This window comes from Pyxicephalus adspersus, chromosome 4 (genome assembly GCF_032062135.1).
Source record: "Pyxicephalus adspersus chromosome 4, UCB_Pads_2.0, whole genome shotgun sequence".
NCBI lineage: Eukaryota > Metazoa > Chordata > Amphibia > Anura > Pyxicephalidae > Pyxicephalus > Pyxicephalus adspersus.
In genome coordinates, this window is record NC_092861.1 from 146,551,706 (window position 1) to 146,572,790 (window position 21,085).

At 39.3% G+C, this 21,085-nt stretch overlaps 2 protein-coding genes across 4 annotated transcripts in view; one reads left to right on the forward strand and one right to left on the reverse strand.

Annotated features, from left to right (window-relative positions):
* Positions 1–11,933, forward strand: part of LOC140329907 (calpain-2 catalytic subunit-like) — a gene marked incomplete in the record, with an annotated part of 45,091 nt that extends 33,158 nt beyond the window's left edge. The window contains 7 exon segments of the mRNA XM_072410299.1: positions 4,002–4,059; positions 6,177–6,241; positions 6,773–6,841; positions 7,786–7,864; positions 8,104–8,220; positions 8,509–8,567; positions 10,280–11,933. Coding sequence (XP_072266400.1) covers positions 4,002–4,059; positions 6,177–6,241; positions 6,773–6,841; positions 7,786–7,864; positions 8,104–8,220; positions 8,509–8,567; positions 10,280–10,303 — 471 coding nt within the window.
* Positions 11,934–12,841: 908 nt separating this feature from the next.
* Positions 12,842–21,085, reverse strand: part of TP53BP2 (tumor protein p53 binding protein 2) — a 57,567-nt gene continuing 49,323 nt past the window's right edge. For all 3 annotated transcript variants that reach the window (XM_072409905.1, XM_072409906.1, XM_072409904.1), the window contains exons 15-19: positions 20,918–21,055; positions 19,174–19,307; positions 18,135–18,301; positions 13,978–14,177; positions 12,842–13,432 (exon numbers count right to left, since the gene is read on the reverse strand). In XM_072409905.1, coding sequence (XP_072266006.1) covers positions 13,391–13,432; positions 13,978–14,177; positions 18,135–18,301; positions 19,174–19,307; positions 20,918–21,055 — 681 coding nt within the window. In that variant the 3' untranslated portion in view covers positions 12,842–13,390. The remainder of the gene's footprint in view (positions 13,433–13,977; positions 14,178–18,134; positions 18,302–19,173; positions 19,308–20,917; positions 21,056–21,085) is intronic.

Sequence of the window (21,085 nt, forward strand, 5' to 3'; positions counted from 1 at the left end):
GGCACTATATAAATACCGTGTAATAATAATAATAAATTGTAGTCCTGCACAGTGATTGTGCAATGTCATTCCTTTATCATAATTTCAGCAGGGATACCAACCACACTCCCTAAACCGCACATAGACACCAATCTAAGAATTTGTAGATTTGTACATTAAGCGTATAATGTGTGCAATATTGCAATGATGGCTTTAAAGCCAAACTCCAGACAGATATAACAATACACCAATACTTATATACCTAAATCTTAAAAAATGTGTTTTATTGCAAGCAGTGTCACATGACCTCAGCCTCATGCAATCCCCTGGTACATCAGCATTGGGACTAGGAAAGGGAAGAACATAAAATGTGCTCTATTAATAATCTTATTATTATTATTATTATTATTATTAATAAAAATAAATAGGATTTATATAGCGCCAACAAATTAGGCAGCGCTGTACATTACATAGGAATGATAACTCATAATAGCTCCTTTGCTATCCAGGCTTGTGGAAGAGACCAGGCTGCCATGTTTATATGCAGCAGAGAAAAGTCAGGTCATCAGTGCTGTGCAAACTTTAGGAAGGGATACTGGAAAATACAATGAGCTTCTTTAATGGAGTATTTATCTGTGTATCTGGAGTCCAGCTTTATACATGTTCACATTTTGAATTCTCAGATTGTAAATTCTTCGGGGCAGGGTCCTCTCCTCCGGAATCACTGTGTTTATTGGTCTGTCATTTGCAACCCCTATTTAATGTACAGGGCTGCGTAATATGTTGGCGCTATATAAATCCTGTTTAATAATATTAATAGTAAAAACCCTTATTAGAGAACTGTAGGCTGATGTATTTGCAAAGGTGAAAACTGGCTTAATTCTGTAGCTTCATCCATCATTTCCCTACTAACCCTGTGTTGTGGTTTAATTTTTTTCATCGGCATAGATCTCACCGGAGGTATGGTTGCTTCTAACACTGCGTGCTCTTTTCAGCTTCTGCCTATGCTCTCCTCTTTTCCTGTATGCTGCATTTGCTGTAACGATATAGCCATTGCTTTCAATCTAGAATCTATAACAATAGTCCTGCACATAGAGGAGACCTAGCTGCCCACTTGTTTGAACAAATCAGTCAGCTTGAAGGTCAGAGATGGTTTTTTTGGGGTCTTGCATAGAGCAGCTGGAGAATTCGGTCAGAAGTTGGTAGGCACAGGAGATCAGTGCACATTCCATTCCAGGACGATGGGTAGTAATATAGAGTATATAGAGAAATAGAGAAAATAGAGAATATTCACATTTTTAGGGGAATTTGTACCCATTTAGTGTGCAGAGAGTTATGGTCCATCTCCCAACTGGCTTTCCAATTTATCACATTGGTGTTCAGTAGGATTGACCTCATATCACTCCACGGGCCATTGGAGTTCCTCAACCCAAAACTCATCAAACCTCTCTCTTTAGAGCTGGCTTTGTACACAAGGAACAGAAAAATGCCCTCACCAAACTGTTAGCACTAAATTGGAAGCACAGAGTTGTGCAAAGTCTTAGCATTCTGTAGTAACCTTTACTGGAGAAACCAAAACTCACTAATTTGGAAGAGTCCACATACTTCTGACCATATCATGGGTTATTTGCTATTATAAATCGAATTATACCTATTATTTATATGATGGATAAGTATCGGACATGAGGATAAAAAGGCCAAACCGTCATAGCTGTACAATAATTTCTTGGCTTTGCCACTGGAACACGATAGTCACATGACTTCCTCATATTGGTGTTCTGCAGGTTTTTCTATTATATCCTGATATTTTGCACTTGGTGTGTCACAGAGGATGGTGGTTCTCCTTATAATTCAAATGCAAGTCTGTCTATAGATGGAATTATTTGAATAAATCTAGTTTTTGAAGATAATTGCCTGTTGAAACTCCATAATGGAGTTAGCATCACCAATAATATTTGGAGAAGTACTGAATATTTTTATGGAGAACATATATGGGATACCGCCATCTTTGTATGTTGTGATTTTAATCCCACCTTTTTGCCTGTCTTCATACCAAGGGAATAGGCATACCGGTGATTGGTAACAACTTTTTGTGCTGAACATCTACTAGCTGTACTAATTACATCCCTGAGGAAGCGGACATAGTCTGTGAAACGCGTAGGACGATCCCAACATATGTAATGTGTACAATGTATCTAGCCCATGTATGTTAGAATGTCAATTAGACTCTTCCTGAACTTGGTATACGGGAAGAGGCATGCATATTTTATTCGTCACTTTTAAATGAAGGAATTTTAAAAAAAATATGATATTTTTATGATATTTACTGCCTTTAAAGTCCCATAATTCTTTGCTTTTGTATTCGCTAATGTATATTGGGGATGTTGGCAGCATTGTAGATGTTAGAAAACCAGACGATATAAATGATGATACATATCCTGATATCATAGGCTCACCATTGCTTTGGGATGCTCCGATTGTATGGATCAATGTTTGGTTTCTGTAGATTAGTCCCATTGGAAATGGAATCTGTCCTAGAAGCTATTGCTCTCGTACTCCTCTTTACTTGCTTGGCTTATCATGGCTGACAACTGCTGGCTCCATATTGCATGTGCCATGATTCAGTGTGATGAAAATGCTGCGTGTAAATCCCAGACACAGCGGAGGACTTCTTGTGTTGGGTATGACATAACCCAGTGCTTTGTTGGAGATCTGGTACCCAAATATCAAATCCGGGTTCTTCTTACCTCTGTCCTCCAAACCATTCCTTTCATTCTCTCATCCTTCCTCCTATCCCCTTCTTCCTTGTCCCTCTTCTTGTGTTCTTTTGTCTTTTTGGGTCAGTATGACCATTCTTCTTATGAATTAACATTCTAAAGACATACAAGTTGGCAGTGAGTGAACTTGTTTGTGTATGTTTGTGCCTGGAATAAGGAAAACCAAATCTTCCTCCAAGCAAACTCAGCTAGAGGTCATATAGACAAACAAATATTCTCCAGTGGGATTGCACATAGCGAGAGCACGGAAATCTTCTCCAGTACGTGCAGAGACCTTTATTCTTTCTTTTATTTCTCTCTCTTCCTCCTCATTTCATTTATTCTCTCATCTTCTTCACTTTTAAAGCTCTCCAAGACTGGAGAAGATAGACTATTATAGGAGAACCTGGGTCATACAGCAAATCTGGAATGGATTTCTTTAAAATAATTTGCTTTTACGCGGCAAATGCTTTGAATTCTGGCCAGATCCATTCCAGGTTTGCTGGATCACCCAGCTTCACTAATGAAAGTGTATTCTCTCCAGCCTTGGATAACTTTAATAAATCAGGGCCTCTGTCTGTCTGTCTGTCGGTCTGTCTCTCTGTTCTTTTCTCTTCTCTTTCCTTTTTCATAGGTTAAACAGAAGGAACCTGGCAGGGGGTCCGGTACGGATTCTGCCAGGTTTTGTACCCTATGAGTCTTGTCCAGTATTTGAAGAATATGCAATGCGCACATAATGGGGTTGATTTAATGAAGTGATATAAACTGTTCACCTGCAAGGAATATTATGTTGAATTATAATCCAATCATATGTAAGGAAACCTAAAAAAGAAGATTGTTTCTTGCATGTGATTAGATGGTTGAAGTTACCAAACTTTCACCACAATCCCAAAGCTAAGCATAAAATCCCTTGCAAGAAGATAATTTTAATTTGCCAAGTGAACGGTTTATATTCCAATTACCAATCAACCCCATGGCCCCGGACAGTCAGTATTGCTTTTAGTAACCAATCAGATCTCTATTTTTTTCTCCAGTACTATTCTAACAATAAGTGATGGATTATTTTCTAAGACACTGATAAATGTTACCCAATCAATGTGCTTCTAAACAGCAATAATATTGATCTGGGATCAGTTGACTTGTCTGGGGTCAGTATAAGTCCGGTCACATTTTCTATGTATCTTCTGAGCTGAAATGTGAGTATTTGGGTTTCCTGATCTTTCGGATGTCTTACTTTATTCTGACTGGTCTATCTTCTCTCCTCAGGATAAGGAGATCTCAGCGTTTGAGCTGTATGGAATTCTACAAAAGGTCATTTCTAGACGTGAGTATCAGTTCTGCACATCATTCAATAAAAGGATGAACACACACTAAATAATCAGTTTTTTCATTAGCATTTATACGTAATAATAGAATCTTGGTGTAATTGTGCAACTTTACCTCTTGGGGTTTGCTGGATTATTTTATTTACTTGTATTCTCTCCCTATCAGAGCCAAAGTATTGGTAATGCTGTCCTAGTGATGAAAGGTGCCCCAAACATAAAGCAGTGAAGGTGCTGTCTGTTTGACATGAATTTAGGGAGTTTGTAAATGAATAGATTACCCGTAATATGTTGGTGTTATATAAATCATGTTTATTATTATTTATAATAATATTATTAATAATAATTACCCCAGACAGAGGGCCATTTATCAGCACTGAGCTGAGGCAGGAATGATTATCATCATGGGGGTCATACTGCTTAGCACAGGGCTGAAATGTCTGTTGTGACAGGGATAGAATACAAGTAAATACCAGCACATATAGTTATCCCTGAGAGGTAACAATGCACCACTAATACAACCTACCTACAATTTACAAAAGCCTATTCCAGGAAGATTTTCCAGAATCTTTAGGAGCCAATAGGCATTGTGCTGCTTCTTTGGTTTACTTCCATATTTATTTAGAGGCCACCATTAAGCCCATTGACTCTGTACTGCTTCTTTGGTTTACTTCTGTATTTATTAAAATGTGTCTGAGCTTAAGAACATAATGTTCAGTTATTGTACCCTAATATACCATAGCCTAAGGTAAGGAAACAAATGCAGCCACCATACCTAAGTATATTTTCTACAAGTACAGAAAGGTGGCTGTTGATTCTGCTAGAATGCCCATGTCCTGGTCATTTCCTGTATAGTAAAATAAAGTCTTGATATACCAGCTTTGTTTGCTATTTTTTAAAACTTTAAAATAAGTCCTCATTGATCAGTGAAACTGTAGGCACTGTGGAGTAATTCATCATTATAGTTCACAACACTGAAATTATATCTTTGCTCTCTTTTATGGGTGCAATGACATAGCAGTCTGCTAATGTAAGCACATAACAGATGTTTCTAAGCTGTTAGAAACAAACTTAAACCTGATTTTAGAGTGTTGGTTGTAAACTTTGAGAAACAATTACTTCACACTACAAGCAGCTATTGATATTTTTGCAGCTGCCAGAGTGTGGCTGCATAGATGTGCAATGTACTATTCCTTTCTGTATGGTGGGGACCAGCCAGCCCATTAATACGAATTCAGCTCCCAAAAAATATATTCATGCCCTATGGCAGGGGTGTCAAACTCAAATACACAGTGGGCTTTCAAAATTAAAAACTTAGACTAAGTCGCAGGCCAACCTTGAAATTTATTGAAAAAATTGAGGAAGTTTTTCCTTCTCATTAGATATAAAACCGTTTCATATGGAACCAAAGAGGTTTTGCTTTACATTCAATCTGGAACAAGCTTATAATAGAGAGAGAGGCATAAGGATTTTTTACATTTTATTTAAGAAAAAATCTTATTTCTCTTTCTCTATTTGTAGCATTCTGAGTAAAAATTCAATGGTAACCTTTTTGCACAGGCTAACAATAATAATATTATTCTTCTACGAAAATCCAACCATTCAAGCCCATGCCTTGGAGTAGCAAGAAAAACAGCTGAGGGGGAGTGCTGGAAATCCCAGACACGGCCAAGGCAGGGCCAAATGTTATGAGTGGCCCGCCGCTGGAACTCCCTCTTCATTGAAATAGGGCCGCTACTACAACTCCCTGGATTACTTGCATCTATAAAACAGTCCAATGCGGGGCCACGCATACGCAGAGAGCTCACTGGTCTATAGACGCAAGTGATGCCGGGAATTGTAGTAGCGGCGCTATTTCAATGCAGCCGCAGGCCAGCCATATTTAGGATTCCTTTGGGGGCCCAAAAAAAGGACGTTGTGTTCCAGATTTGGCCCGCGGGCCAGAGTTTGAAACCCCGCCCTATGGCATCAGCTTAACACAAGCATTGCAGGTCTTCCAGGTTATGAATAAAGCAAAGCATGGAAATCACATTACCTATAGATGTCACATGATTTTAGTTAAATGAATTGATAACTGATAATTGATGAAGTAATTGTAACTATTTTTTTCACTTGTCAGAGACTGATATTAAATCTGATGGATTCAGTTTGGAGACGTGTAAGACCATCGTGGATCTGCTGGACGTATCCTTCATGTATACTGAAATATATTGAACCCATTTTACAATACACAGGCAGAATGCCGTCTTTTCCAGTGCAGGATTTCTATATTCCTTACCTGTTTTATTGGGAAAGTCTAACTGAAATACAACTTTGGCAGGTTTAATCACCCTCCTACAATGTTTAGTGTTTGGAACACCTAGATCTCTATCCTTGTGAACAATCCATAGAAAGGAATTAGACAAAGTAGTGAACGAGAAATGATTATGGTAAAGGAGGCAGTAGATATTTTGGAGGACACCAACTCTCCAAGGTGCTCAGAAGAATAAATAAATGGTTGGGTAATAAAATATGCCTGATGGCAAGCTAAAAAAGATTTAATTGCCCCTTTAGGATTTTGATCCTTGAGAAGATGATGGAAATCCAGTTCTGATGATATACAGGGGATTGGTGAAAGCTGCAGAAATCATTTTGCACAGTGGAACTGTTTTTGTTAAACAGTATTAGCCAATAAGATTATTTTATCTTTTTCTTTAACTTATTACAATATTAAAGTCGGATGGGTCAGGAAAACTGGGCTTAAAAGAATTTAACATCCTCTGGTCCAAACTGCAGAAATACCAGGTAAGGATTATTTATTTATTCTTTTTTGGCAGTATGGTTATGGCATGTGGTTTGGTTTGGCATATGGCTACTATTGAAGATGTGTGATAGAATTAAAATTAGTTATTCTTTTGGTCTTTTATTTTAATTCACGGATTTACTGGGTATTGGAAAAGGTATAGCTATTATACTAGATTCCCCGTCTGTACTCTGCATATAAGGAAGGAAACGTGAGCAGCAATTTTGGATTACAGGAAGAGGGGGTCACAGATGCCAGGTGGAGCCCCAAATGTAATATACATTCATTGTTTATATATCAATCAGCATGCTAGGGTTCCTGTAGCAACATAAAGCTTGGGAGAGCATGCCGAACAGGTATTTGCACACCTGAAAATGTAGAATACCTGCAGTGGCCAGGGAAGCATTGAAAGATCAAAAACATGGACATTGAAGGCTTGAGGCTTAGTTTACCAGTGAGCCTGTGATGTCTCGGTCCCTTTAGACCCCTTCAAAAATGGGCAGCCCAATTTCTATGCAGCTTGCCATGCCAGGAGAGAAGAGCAGAAGGATGACTTTGTTATTGTGGCGGTATTCCTTCCTCATCCATTCTCAGACTGGGGGTGGATCCTGAACCAGGGCTGTATTGTTAAATTGCAATGTTGTCTGCATTGGTCACGACCATAAGAATTATCAAAAAAGGATTGCAAACAATATAAAGGTTTTTGGTTGGCTGTCTGAGCGTGATAATGCTGCTTCTCCATAGATATAGTACATTGAGCAAGCATTGTAACCCCAGTACAGAAAATGTGTTACATGCAGGATCATCAAGTGAAAATATAGTAGCAAAGAAGACTAATGCAGCCAATAGATTTTAGTTCTTGGGTTTAGTACTTAAATGCCTAAAGTTCTGTGCTGCCATCTTCTGGCTGGAAATGGAACACATGTGTTTTTTTTCTTGGCTTTAGAAAATTTACCGCAGCATTGACGTGGACCGGTCTGGAACAATGAACACCACCGAGATGAGGAAAGCCCTCGAGGCAGCAGGTCAGTAAATGTGTATAAGGGGGTGTGAAGATTATATGGACAGGTGAGGTCCACTATACCACAGTGGTGGAATAAATAAACTCCCATGCATGTGCAGGAGTTACAATATTCTATCCTGTCCAATCAAGATGGCTGAAACCCGTAAATTGAACAAATCACCTAATTTGCTTGGGTTTTGCTTTGTATAGAATAATTGGATTAATCTGATACATTATTGATCCTTGTCATTTCCTTTTCAGGATTCAAGCTGAATTCTCAGATCCACCAGCTGCTTGTAGCTCGCTTTGCTGATGAAGATTTCTCCATTGACTTTGATAACTTTGTAAGATGTCTCATCCGCCTGGAAACTATGTTCAGTAAGTAGAAATCTAAATGAATCGTATGTCTGGCCAGAATAATAAAACCTATATTTGATACGTCTCTGACATACATAAACATCACCCTATGGTTTTTCTTGTGGTTGAAATTGGCACACATATGGCCATCCTAAGCATGATTATATCATTGCAGGATAAAAGATGAGAATGAATGATTTGTACAATCTTTGGGATATAAAGCAATCTCCTGACAACATTTCTCTAATTTTATTATATTCAAAGCATCCCTAGACTTTCACTTACACTGATCTTGTTTTATATCTGTAGAACTTTTCAAGCAGATGGATACAGATAACAGTGGAGTGGTGCCTCTCTCCTTGGATTCTGTAAGTATAACCTAGAATATAGTTTCTATTTATAATAAATCTTTAGATGATACAATACTGGGGAGGACCGAACCGAGGAATATAAACCATCGGTCATGAGGTTAAAGTTCCCTATTAAGTTTGTATGATCAGACAGGTCATTATTGCAGAAAGGGACAGGTGAATGCATTATTGCCGGCATTCCCGGCTTCACTTGCATGTGCTGGGATGAATGCCAAAGATCATCCAATAGAGGAAGAAGGGAAGAAAGGTGAAGGTATCCATTGCTGGTGAGCCAGCCTGTAAATGCAACAAATCCCAGTGTTTAACGATGGCCAGAAATCTCCCATTTTCAAGAACATAACTTTCCATCCATGGACACACATACTGTATCATCCATTTAGGAACAGCAGGATTTTATTATTTGATAAATATTGACTTCTGGTGGTTTTGGACATAGTGGGGAATGGTTAGCAGAAAAAGTGCCAGTAACCAATGTCTATCTATGGTACTATATATTTGGTGGATTTGCATTCTCTTCTTTAAAAGAACCTACCTAAGGTTGCTGTACATTAAAAAGCTGCCTGTAGATCTAAGCAGGACCCCCAATGTACATAGGACAGAGGATCACCTACAGTTCCTTGTACCAGTTGCAATGATCTGCATGGAGTTTGCAGAATCTCCCACCCAGTGTTTCTGTGGTTTTCCTCCCACATCCCAAAAACATGCAGTTAAGGTTAATTGGCTTCCACCCCACAATTGACTTTAGACTATAATAATGACATATGACTATGGTAGGGACAATAGATTGTGAGCTTCTTTGAGGGACAGCTAGTGATATGACTATGGACTTTGTACGGCGCTTTGTAATATGTCAGTGCTATATAGATACTGCATAACAATATTAGTAATAATCTGAATTATAATCGAATTCCCAGAAATATTAAGGGGATTTACAATATGCATTACCATGCAGTATAATGGGTTGCCCTGCGGTGCAGACTTGTGTGCTGGAGAAGATGCACTGGACTGCTATTCAGAATGAGTATTATGGCAATGCAAATATGTGAATGACCCTAATGAGGATAAACATAAACGTATTTGTATTGCAAAATTTAAAATTTTATAATGTACTATTATATTTACATAATTAAATTGCTTGAAGCATCTAATCAATTTACAACTAGCCCCGACTAAAACTTACATTGTGCTCTGCACTAATGCAAATGCATACAGTCCCTGTGCTACTATATACATAGACAGATGATATTCATACATGTATGACAGCTCATGAAGGTTTAGGGGCCCCTATACTGTATGTGGGATGAAAATATTGCAACACTGGATAATTGGCAGGTCCCACCATAGCACCCGGGAGACATACCTTCACCCCACTATGGCTTAAAAAAGCCAAAAATAGTCTATTTGTGTCTGGCTCATGTTAAAGCATATCACTGGGGAGTAATTAGTCCCAGACAATACCAATATAGGGCATCTTCTAAACCCTCCAATACCATCTCCCCTTCCATGCAACACACAGAACTTCATCTGTCCCCATTCAGCATTCACCTCTTTCTAGGATGCTTAGGGATCTGCATAGGAGAGCATACCAGAACATTCTTCATAGTGATTGTCTGCAGTACACAAGCAAAATAAATACTTTTTCATTATGTGCATTCCCTCCGAATGACTAATAATACATACAACTGAATTGTATTTGTCTCTTCTTTCAGTGGATGACGTTCACGGTCATGTAATCAGCAGACCAGAAAAAAAAAACCAAACTATAATACACCCAAAGAGAACACCGACTGCAAGGAACCTTCCTGATATGTATCTGACCCAGTGCCTTTAAGAAAAGTGTTGGAAGAACCTCATAACAGCAATGGGACTTAAAGGGAACCTATCACCAAGGAAGCATGAAGGCCACTTTCTCATTATGAAAATACTAGATGCTTGCCACTTTTGCTGAGCTTCCTGCTTCTACACCTTAAGGCACTGACAATAGAATTTCCTAATATGAAAGTTTTAGACATTTTGCACTTTTACAAGGAGAGGTTGTATATATTCTCTTCATACATGTGCCCTAACACCAAGCTGATGAAGCCAATTACACTCAGGTTTGGTGCCTTCTACTGGTGCTTTGGTGTATTATTCATTATATGGAAAGGGCAATATTGCTACATATACTCAGATTTCTCTTCTGTTCGCCTTCCACCTAAATGCCTTTTATGTCACTGATGAATGTTTACAATGCCTTTTTTATTGGTTTTGCTTATAATGCTATAGAAAAAGTTTTTGTTTAAGCATGAGGAACCTAGTGTCAGCTTTAAAGAGACACTCAGGGCAAAGTCAAAGAGTCTTTGTGCTACTTACCCTGCCAGTGCCCCCTCTCAAATTGAGCCTTTATCACAGTAAGTGATAGTCAGATGGTCGCGGATGCTAGGGGTAGTAGTGATGTTATGTGACTGTGCTCAGGCCAAGTGAATGCCATCTAGACTCAAGCACTTTTACGAGAAGAGGTCACATTCTCTTCTCTACCCTGAAGCATCAGATATTTGATGGCTAAACCAGTGATGGGGCTCTAGGGGAGAAGCAGGTATTCAAGGAGGGGTTGCCCCTTTACAGAGACTGGGGCTTTGCCCTGAGTGGTAACAGTGACAGTGTCTCTTTAAGGAACCTGTCTTGTGGAATCCAATGACTGCCATCGCCGAGCACTTTGTGACCTTAATATGAGAATCAGGCTTCTAATCTGGATCTGAAGGACAGCCAGACAACTAGTATTTTCCAAAAGGCATGCTGATCTCCATAATTTCTCACTACTGAAAGCTGCAACCTAGGGAAGAATTTAACTTGTCTCCACCATGCCAATGATCATTGCCAGGCACTCCCAATACCTATACTGGCCACATAATACAAAGTGGTTGGCGCAGATGCAAAACATACTTTACAAAGCCATCAACAGGTTAACTTTATTATGCAACCACAGTTACCACCGCAGCGGCAGACTGTTGTGAGCCAAAGCAATTCACTGCCCCAGATCGCTAGAAACCAATAAATATGAATCATTGCAAAGGCTTTGCTTCCCCGTGAGCCAATAATGCTGCATTACCCTTTGGTTCACCTCGTACAGAATGGCCGCCTTCCTAGGTGTAGTGTAATAGGCTGGATTAGGTGGTGGTGGCAGTGGGTGGGGGAATTGCTTGTTTATGACCTCGGTTTTAGCATTCAGGGATATTTTCATAATCAAATTACTAGAAGATAATCTATGCAAAAGCAGAGATAAACTGTGTTTGGGACAGATTTATTTATATAATACAAAACTTGTTCAATATGTTATGCAAGATGATTTTGAAATAGTGATTAATAAAGAAAAAATAATATTTGGATGCTTTCCTGGGTTCTGGTTATTAGCTGTAGGCTCAGTTAATTGGCCTGGTCACTGCTATGGACAAGTACCAGAAAGGTTAGAACACTGTACATGTACGTTATTTGTTTTATACTCTGCCTGAACTAATGTGAGGTTTAGCAAAGGAGAAATCCAAAAAACACTCAAGAGTACAAAATGTGAATTCTTTTGTCAAGTCCTTTGTATCTATTTTACATGCAATTTATTTAAAAAGCAAAGCATTTATTGACCACTAAGATTCTTGCATTAAAGGGGGGGGGGGGAAGCCAAACTCACTGCACATGCGTGAGATCGGCATCGCTTTCCCATCAGTGGAAAAACTGCTCCTTTGGCATGCACAAAAGGAGTATCCAAGAGCTGGAGGGAAGCTCTGTGCTCCTATTCAAGGCAATAAAAACTTAAAAGGGCAGTTTTTTTTTTTTTTTTTTTTTTTTTTTTTTAAAGGTGTTGCACCTTCCCTCTTCCATGATGCAATTGTTGGGCCTCAGCAGCCAATTACTAGGCCCAAACGCAGTCACGTTTCATGTTTATCGGTCATCCAGAATCAAATTTTAGTTATGAGCTAACATGCCTGTCACAGCTCTTCTCAGTCTTTTGCTAAATTAATCAAACAATTCAAGTTTTTCAATCTCCCATCCATAAAGACATCTTCTATAATAACATCATAAAGAATAATTCTGTTCGGGATAAATATGGGAAATGTACACAGAAAATGTTTAACATGATCCCAGGTATCTGTATAACATATGTATAATATGCATATAAAAAGAGTATAGAGGCCAGGGGATGGGAGTGTAGGGGGGTTCCCATAATAGATTTCTCTTTGTTCAGGTTTCCATAAAGGAGAAGTAGCTGAAGAATAAAAACAAAACCACGGAAGACTAAATGGAATCTTTCCACATTACAATGTGACATTTTTTTTTTATTAAAACTTTTTTTTGAGTTTACACAGCATTTCTAAACTACATATTTTGCGAATGAGAAAAAAATAAATATATAATAATGTTTTAGTAAAATACTGAAGTCTTCTATATGGTCCAGTTCATACATTTATGTTAGTGAGATGTAAAAAAAAAAAAAAAAGTAATGAGTCCACCATTCAGGTAACAAGTATAATCCCATAGATGGGTCTGTGTACTCTTCATATATGATGTTGGAGAGGAGATTTATGAAGGGCGTAGTAATGGTTACCTCTCTAATAATAGCAACTGGGTCAAGCTTGTGGACCCAGCTGAGAGCAGCCTGGACTGCCACTGGTGACAGCCTACAGTCAGACATGCACTGGCCATTTAGAAGTCCAGTGCATTGTGGATATTTGTGCAGTCGCTGACACAGCGTAATTTGCAATCCTTCATTTATTCAATAAAAAGCCACATTTTTCCTTCAATTGGTGCAGATATCTGGATGTTTCCCGGCTGTATGGTTGTACTGTTATCTACGCCAAACTTCTTTGCCTTGGTTTGATTCTTGGATAGAGCTGGAAAAGAGAAACAAACATTGTTATTGGTTTATCGACTTTTAATGCATCCATGATCTCATTTCACACTTTTCTGTAGCCTCATGTATTTAAAATATGATTTATACAAACACAAGAACCCTACCATTGAATAAATGCTCCAGGGGACCCGAGCCATAGTTTGCTATCATATCAGCTTGAGTAAAGCTGAGCTCACACTGGTAGTGTGGGGAACAGCACAAGAAGTCAGTTAAGCTGCAGTGCCTATGTACTAACAAATATGAAGACCGATAGAGATATGGGAGTACCACAGAAGCCTTTATCAGTCTGCTGCTTTTCCTTTACTGCCCAGTCACTGGCTTGGGAAGGGAAGACCTGTGTACCTGAACTGAAGCACAGAAGAGTCAAAGCTGTCCTGTGTAAATCTAAGAATTGGAAGGAAAGTAAAGAATCCTTTGATATGCATTTGGGTATTTGTAGCAATACAATGTACGTATGCAGAGTAGGAAGTATAACCAGAGTTTTACTTTCCACCAAATCTGAAGCCATGTAGTGGAAGTACATACCCCGAGGAGATTGCGTGGGACGTATCCTTCCTTGTCTCCTAAACGCGCCCACCACCATTCAGTTTCATCTTCGTCTTCCCGCCGTACTATGGTCATGCAGTCGCCTTCCTTCAGGCTGATCTCATCATTACTGTCTGCCGGATAGTCCCAGAGGGCATAGAGGACACCACGATTCATAATTCCCATTTTCTCTTGGACCCCTAAAAATCAACATTTAGAAACGGGTTAGCAGAAATACAGAGTAGCCATACCTTAAAAAAAACAGAGTGCTACAGTCAATGGTAAAATCATTTTTTTTTAGAGATAAAGACTGTTCAAAGACAAGACAATGAATTCTGGAAATTTTCCAAAACATGAAAATATAAATGAATAAATAAAATCGAATACAATCCCAGAATCTAAGCAATGACAATATGTACAAAACATATTTATAAACAGTAGGAACTTTACAATATGCCAGCAAGCAGCACAAAACGTTCTGTCATGGGCAATGTGTGCAGCCAGTTGTTGAGGAAGTCCATGCAATGTAAAGTCATATTTAAATCAGCTCAGGGATTTCTTTTTTTCTTCACCAAAGTTTAGCTTTAATCTTATGTCAGCTCCCATACAGAGCACGGTAAACAGCGACTATGGGTTTGCATGTGTTCTAGGTGGGTGCTTTGGAGAGGACAGCCTGCAGAATGGATATTGGTGCAGTGTTCTACCCAGCTCTTTTTAGCTATGCGCATCACCCGGCACTTTTCAGTAACCACCTGACTGTTATTTGGTGGTAACTTAAGAGTTGGGACACGATACAGGGGCTTCCACCCAGCTTAAAAAAAATTCTGGGTTGAACACTGTGGTGGGTGGGACATTGTCATTTTTAATAGGTAGCCCTCCTGACAGTGCAGACCTTGGACTGGTACAATGCAACTGAGCCAATGTCACATAACTGTAAAAGATGGTAATGTCAAAACCAATAATGAAAAAAAAAAAAAAACAATGGAGTGACTGTTAACATTTAGCGTTATCCATACTATAAACCATCATAGTACAAAAATGGAGTACTTTTGCTAAATTTGCGCTTAAATGCAAAAAAGTCTTCCTTAATCCTACCAAACAAAGTAATCCATGCCAAGCTACACTAAGGACCCTGAATATTTCACCACAATTGCCATAGATTACCCACCAGGTATGCGAGAGAAGCTGTGTCTATACAAATATGTCTATCCCAGGGCTGGGAATCCTTTCTGCTGCCAAAACCAATTTATTATGGGTTATAGGGAAGGATGCCCCTGTGACATTGCTATCCAGTCTCTTTTAGCAAGGCGCACCACCCAGCACTTTTCATTATCTACCTGGCTGTTTTTGGGTGGTTACTGATGAGTTGGGTCACATTACCAGAGCTGCCACCGGTCTACAATTTCTTCCCACTTTTTCTTCTGGGTTGAGCACTGCATTGTTAGTAAGAAAATTGCTCACGCATAGTGGAGGTATACAATAGTAACTATGCACGTGCCATCAGACTGGAAGAAAATTTCCACAGCCCAGGGAACCTCCAGCAACTTCTGAAGCAAACATGGTTAAGAATAGCTTATATAGCCATTCAATTTTACCCCAATCTTACAAAATTATATGCTTACGGTTTTTTTTTTTTTTTTTTAAAGGAAAAAGGGATAGATTTTGAACTTCTTGCGATGCAGTAAACAACTTTTAGAATGTGTTAAGCCTATTTGCAGATTAGGGTTGCAGCTTAGCAACAAAGCTGATACCAGGATTTGGCCCCCCAGCAGATTATACAGTACAGTGAGCAGGTAATTCAGTTTAAAGGACCAGTCTTTGACACACACACACACACACACACACACACACACACACCTCTCTCTTTCTGTGCATGGAGGACAGTTTCACAAAGACCATTCATAGATTCACTGCACCACCGCTAATCTGTAAAACAGCTTTTGATTAAAGTCTATCTGAGCAAGCCAAGTCCGAGTGCAAATATTTACATTCGTTACAAAGCTCGTTTGTGGGAGTAATGCCGATATCTGATGATGCACTGCTGTAATGATTATTGATGGTGTTAATACATCTCTTACGGAAAAACACCTAAAACAAATATTCATTTTGGCTTCTATTTAAGAGAAGCTGGGATTTGGAATGGGAAATGCTTTCATTATTCTGATACTATATTCATATGAAATCCTTGGCAGTTGGTACAGAAAGAATAGAGATGAATTTCTAAACATATTTTACAGTTTGCAAAGTTAATGTTCATTTCAGTTAGTGAAGATGAAGAATTTTCACTATTAAAACACTTTAACTGTGTGCAGGGGTAATTAAAAAGAAACAGGATTTTTGCTTGCATGTGATTGTATAAATTAAGTGAACGCAGCTTTATCTTATTAACTAAGCTAAGCAAACATTACATTTTCTTAGGCTATGTACACGTCAGATGATTCTCGCCCGAAATGAACAATCGGGCAACATCTCGCCCGATGTAATTCATGGATCCATCGCAAAGAATCCATGATTGACTGCAAGACAAGTTGGGAGCAGAGCACAGTGGGGTGCTGCTCGCTAGGCCCTGTTTTGTGGGGAGCAGACATAACAGTGCTGTGTGTACACTGCTCGTTCGTTCATCTATCACTCTTTTGTCTCTGGAAACAATCACAAAAGATCATTTTCAGAGACAAATTTACCGTGTGTATGCTGCCTTAGTGAACTGTCTCTAGTCGTTAAGTGAATCAGCTCCTAAAAAAGTGGAATGTTAGGCTGGGTTAGACATTGGACTTTTATTGTTGGAAAGGATCTTTCACAAAAGACTGAACAATGCATGAACGAGTGCTGTACATACAGCTCCATGAAGAGAGGAGGGGGAGAATGAGCGAGCGGCACCCCTCTCCCCTTCACTTGCGGTCGTTGGAGGTAAAAGGGCCAATGTTAAAATATTTCTTCTCTTGACATCAAACAGCAAGGCCTATGGTCAGTTCAAAGTAAGAAAGACAAAAACCCACTTTACATGGATTGAATCTCTACTTATTTACTCTAATCAGATGGCTCCTGAGGTTGGATATCACATGTGTAGGATGGAAAATCCCAGACTGGTCCCGATTCCCACTGCATTTGTGGAGTACCAGTCGTGTATAGGTAACCCCGGACACAAAGTCTGAACAGTCACAGACTGATACAAGACAGATAAGTACTTGTAAAAGTGCATGCTGCTCACAGTTGCTGCTCCCGTCTAGTAATGGGTAAATTTTGCATCCTGGCAGTAAGCAATCTAATCAGAAGTTAATTATTTTCTCAGCCCAAGGCAGAGTGAAAGCTAGAGGCCTATAATCTGCCACATTCCAGGCATTCATTATAAGCAGTCTACCGGGGCTGCTATTATACAAACATACGGGGTGGGGGGGACAACAACACTCCTTACTCTGTAAAATCACAAGCAAGGATAGGAATAGCTTTCCATCTGGATTATAAATTTTTACTGCGTATGACTTTGCTACGGAAGTCAGGCCACATTATTTAAATTGGCCACATGGTGACTGTAGCAAAAAAGTAATACAACTTCAACAATATAGAAAACCTGTCAGTGCCTACAAAGTGTGTTAAATTCTGAAGTTCAGACACTCTGAACCTAAGTAAAAGCCATATATATAATGCAGCATTATTAGTTCAAGTGTATCTAAATCAAAAAAACAAAATGGTAATATATTGCAGCTTACAGCCCTTAAATGTGATGAGGAGCAGTGTTGCTGCTAGATATGGGCTCCGGTTCTGTTCTATGCAATCACCCCTCCAAAAAGAAGTTCTATGCAAATTCAATTAAGGCTTGTACAAAGGACTGACCTGAAGTGTATCCAGGGGCTTGCTAACAAATGATATTTAAAGCCTACTTATGAACCCTTTAGGAAACTGGATAGCACCCATAAAGTTAAAGGATGTTGACATGCTTATGAGCTGCATCCATATTGTACTCAGGTCACTGCCTACCTTGGGACCCAAGGGGTGTGTATTCTAAGTCACTGAACTAAATATGTGAAAAATACTACCACAGAAAGAATTATGTCTGATGTCAGCTTTTTGAAGCCCATCACAGACTTATCAGATTATGTGGGTGTCACAATACACATGATACTGTTCACACCACTCAAAATTGCACAGTGGACACTCACCATAGAGAAACTGAGAGCACTGGCTATAGCCTTCCTCCATCTCTTCACATTTATCTGCTGCCGTCTGTCTGTCGCTGTATGTTGTGGCGAATACTGCGGCTCCAGACTCCACCAGGAATTTACACACCTGAACATTGTTACATGATGCAGCGCAGTGCAGCGGGGTCCTTAGGTTAGAAAAAACAAAGTTGTTTTACAATACAGATACATAAAAGGTTACATTTCTGCTTTGACTTGCACAGAACTATAACAGAATGGTCGCAGTCAATATTCAAGTCAGAAATGTAGAATGCTCAAATGTAATTAAAGTCCTGTAATGAACTTTACAAACCCATCATAACTGCATGAGGTTTTGGCGAATCTTAGTGTTCGATCTATCAGGCCCCTTATGTCTCCCCTGAACTGGTCACGTACAAGGCTGCCCTTTATCTCCTGCTTATATTGTGATTCTATTTTTGCTATCAGATGACAGCTGTGGAGCAGGAAGTGCTCGGAGAACAGTGCTTCAGAATTAATTGAATGGAAAAGGGATCAGGTGTGCAAGCTTTTCCCTGTGGTATCCAGATTATCACATCTGTTATTAGGAATAATGGTGCAGTTTTACAGGGGTTTGGATAACTCATATCCAATATCTAAAGATCTAGTGGCCAACAGACAAACTCTCAAATGCTATAGTGGCAAACAGTTTGTTTAGATGCTGCTGCCAACATAAGGTATATGGAAATAGAAACCAAAGGGACATTTGTTTTTCTGTTTCCAGGGGCCAGAGGGTGGGTGGCAGGACTCCTGTTGATGCACCTGGCTACAAATTACATCTAAGAGTATCCCACTCACTTTCATAATAAAAGGCAGATATGTGCAAGGCGCCCTGGGTGCCTAAAGTTGTACAATTAAACATATATGGAAGATTTAACATATGAAGAAATGGATGAAAAGTAGGCCTGGTACTAGCACCTTTAAAGACAAGGCAGCAATGGCATTTGCTACATTTTTTTTCACCATACAGCAGAAAAATAAATGAAAATAACTATAAGCCTACCAGCCATCGCTGTCTGCAGCATTCACATTCACTCCAAACTGTACAAGGAATTTAACGATTTCTGTGTGACCGGCACAAACTGCGTTGTGAAGTGCTGTGATCCCTTCGTCGTTGGGCTCACTGGGGTCTTGAACCTGAAAACAATATCGCTGTTAATAATAAGGAATAAAAGACATAACACAAGTCTAAAATAATACTGGTGCTGCCTACAAATATTTAGATTCATTTTAGATAATAGGAACCCAAAAGCTGACCTGACCAAAAAGTGAGAGCACATGAGCCTCAGAGCTGTATATTAGAAGTGTAAGAACATCTAAGGCATCGCTAGTCTCAGCAAAAAGAGTGAGGTCACTACAGTGTTGCTCACGGTTCTTCTTCATGGAGAGGAGGGTGTACCTGAGAACCTGCCATGCGTAGACCTTCCCCCACACCAACCCCCCCCTCCTTTTTGATTTATCTATTTTGTGGATCTGTATTTTCTTCGTTTTTCCCTACTGAAAAGACCACTTTCACACAAAAAAACTGTGCAGAATAAAACAAAAAGTCAAAGTAAAGTAAAAAAAAATAAGTCATTAGGGCAAAAGATCATTAGTCCTCATCCTCTGTTTGCCTTTTTTTTATAAGCACAACTTCTAAAAGCTCAGGTCTTCTTTAAAGTTTATTGGTTGCAAAAACTGTCCCCCTTTCCAAATTCACTACAGGGAAGTAACGTAATAGCAAAAGACTATTCTAGAACATTACCGTAATAGCTGTTCTCTGCTCCCATGCAGCGAGAGCAGCCGCACTGCACACTATTAGCATAAACACAATAAAACCCATCCATCAAAGTCTGTGCTAAAGTCAAGCTTCATTTATTACCCCAAAGACAAAAAGGGGAACAAGGAGGTTTTCCAGATAATAATAAAAAAGTAAATATAAAGAAAGGTTTAGAAATCACAATGAACTAACCAAAGAAGAAAATAAAATGTTATTATTCTGTTTTTACTGATAAGGGAAGGTGCAGATCTAATTTTCAGAGCACCAAGGAATGATAATCTGTGGATCTGTCTGGAATAAGGTGTTGTGCTTCCAGGTTCAGAGTAACATTTGCAAGGACCACCACTAATAGCAGCACATATGTGTATGTATGTATATATATATGTATGTGTGTGTATATATATATCTCTTGCTCTTGAAGTTAATGAATGTCTAGGCTCTATAAAGATGATGCTGCCTAATAATATGTTGAGACAAACATCTGTCCTAGTTGCATTTACCAAAATAATGTATGTAATGTAACTTCTGTTTTTTTTTTTTTTTTTTTTTTTTTTGCAACCTCTTTTTTTTTTTTTCGTCTAAGCGATCGAGAGTGCATGGGAGTACAAAGCCTCCCAGGATACCTACGTCAGGCATCCCTGGGAGGCTCTTGGGTGCTCCTTCTGTGCATGCCTGAGCATCTCCGGCATGCGTAGAAGGAGCCTTTTCGTGGAAAAGAAAATTTGGCAATCTCACGTGCAGTGAGATCAGCAAGTTTTTTTTTCTCCAACCTACATCACCCAATCTCGCGGCTGGGTCGGGTGACGTAGGAAGAACAGGAAGGAGGGAAGAAGATGGCGGAGCCACGCGCAGACTGATGATGGAAAGGCGCGGGATTCAACGGAACAGACCTCTGGATAGATCGGACTGCCCTGCGGGATTGAAGGTGTGTTTTTTTGTTTAAGGCAGTTTTGGCTTTAATTCCTCTTTAAAACTACAAGTTACTTACTTCGTAGATGATTCTCTGCACGAGATCAAACTCTCCCTCCAATGAGGAATCGAGCAACAGAGCAAGAGGATTAAACCTCACTCTCATCCCATGATTGATTCTCTCTGATCCGTTCTTCCTCAAGTTTGTCCTCTTTCCCTGGGGAATGAAACAAATTGATTATTAATC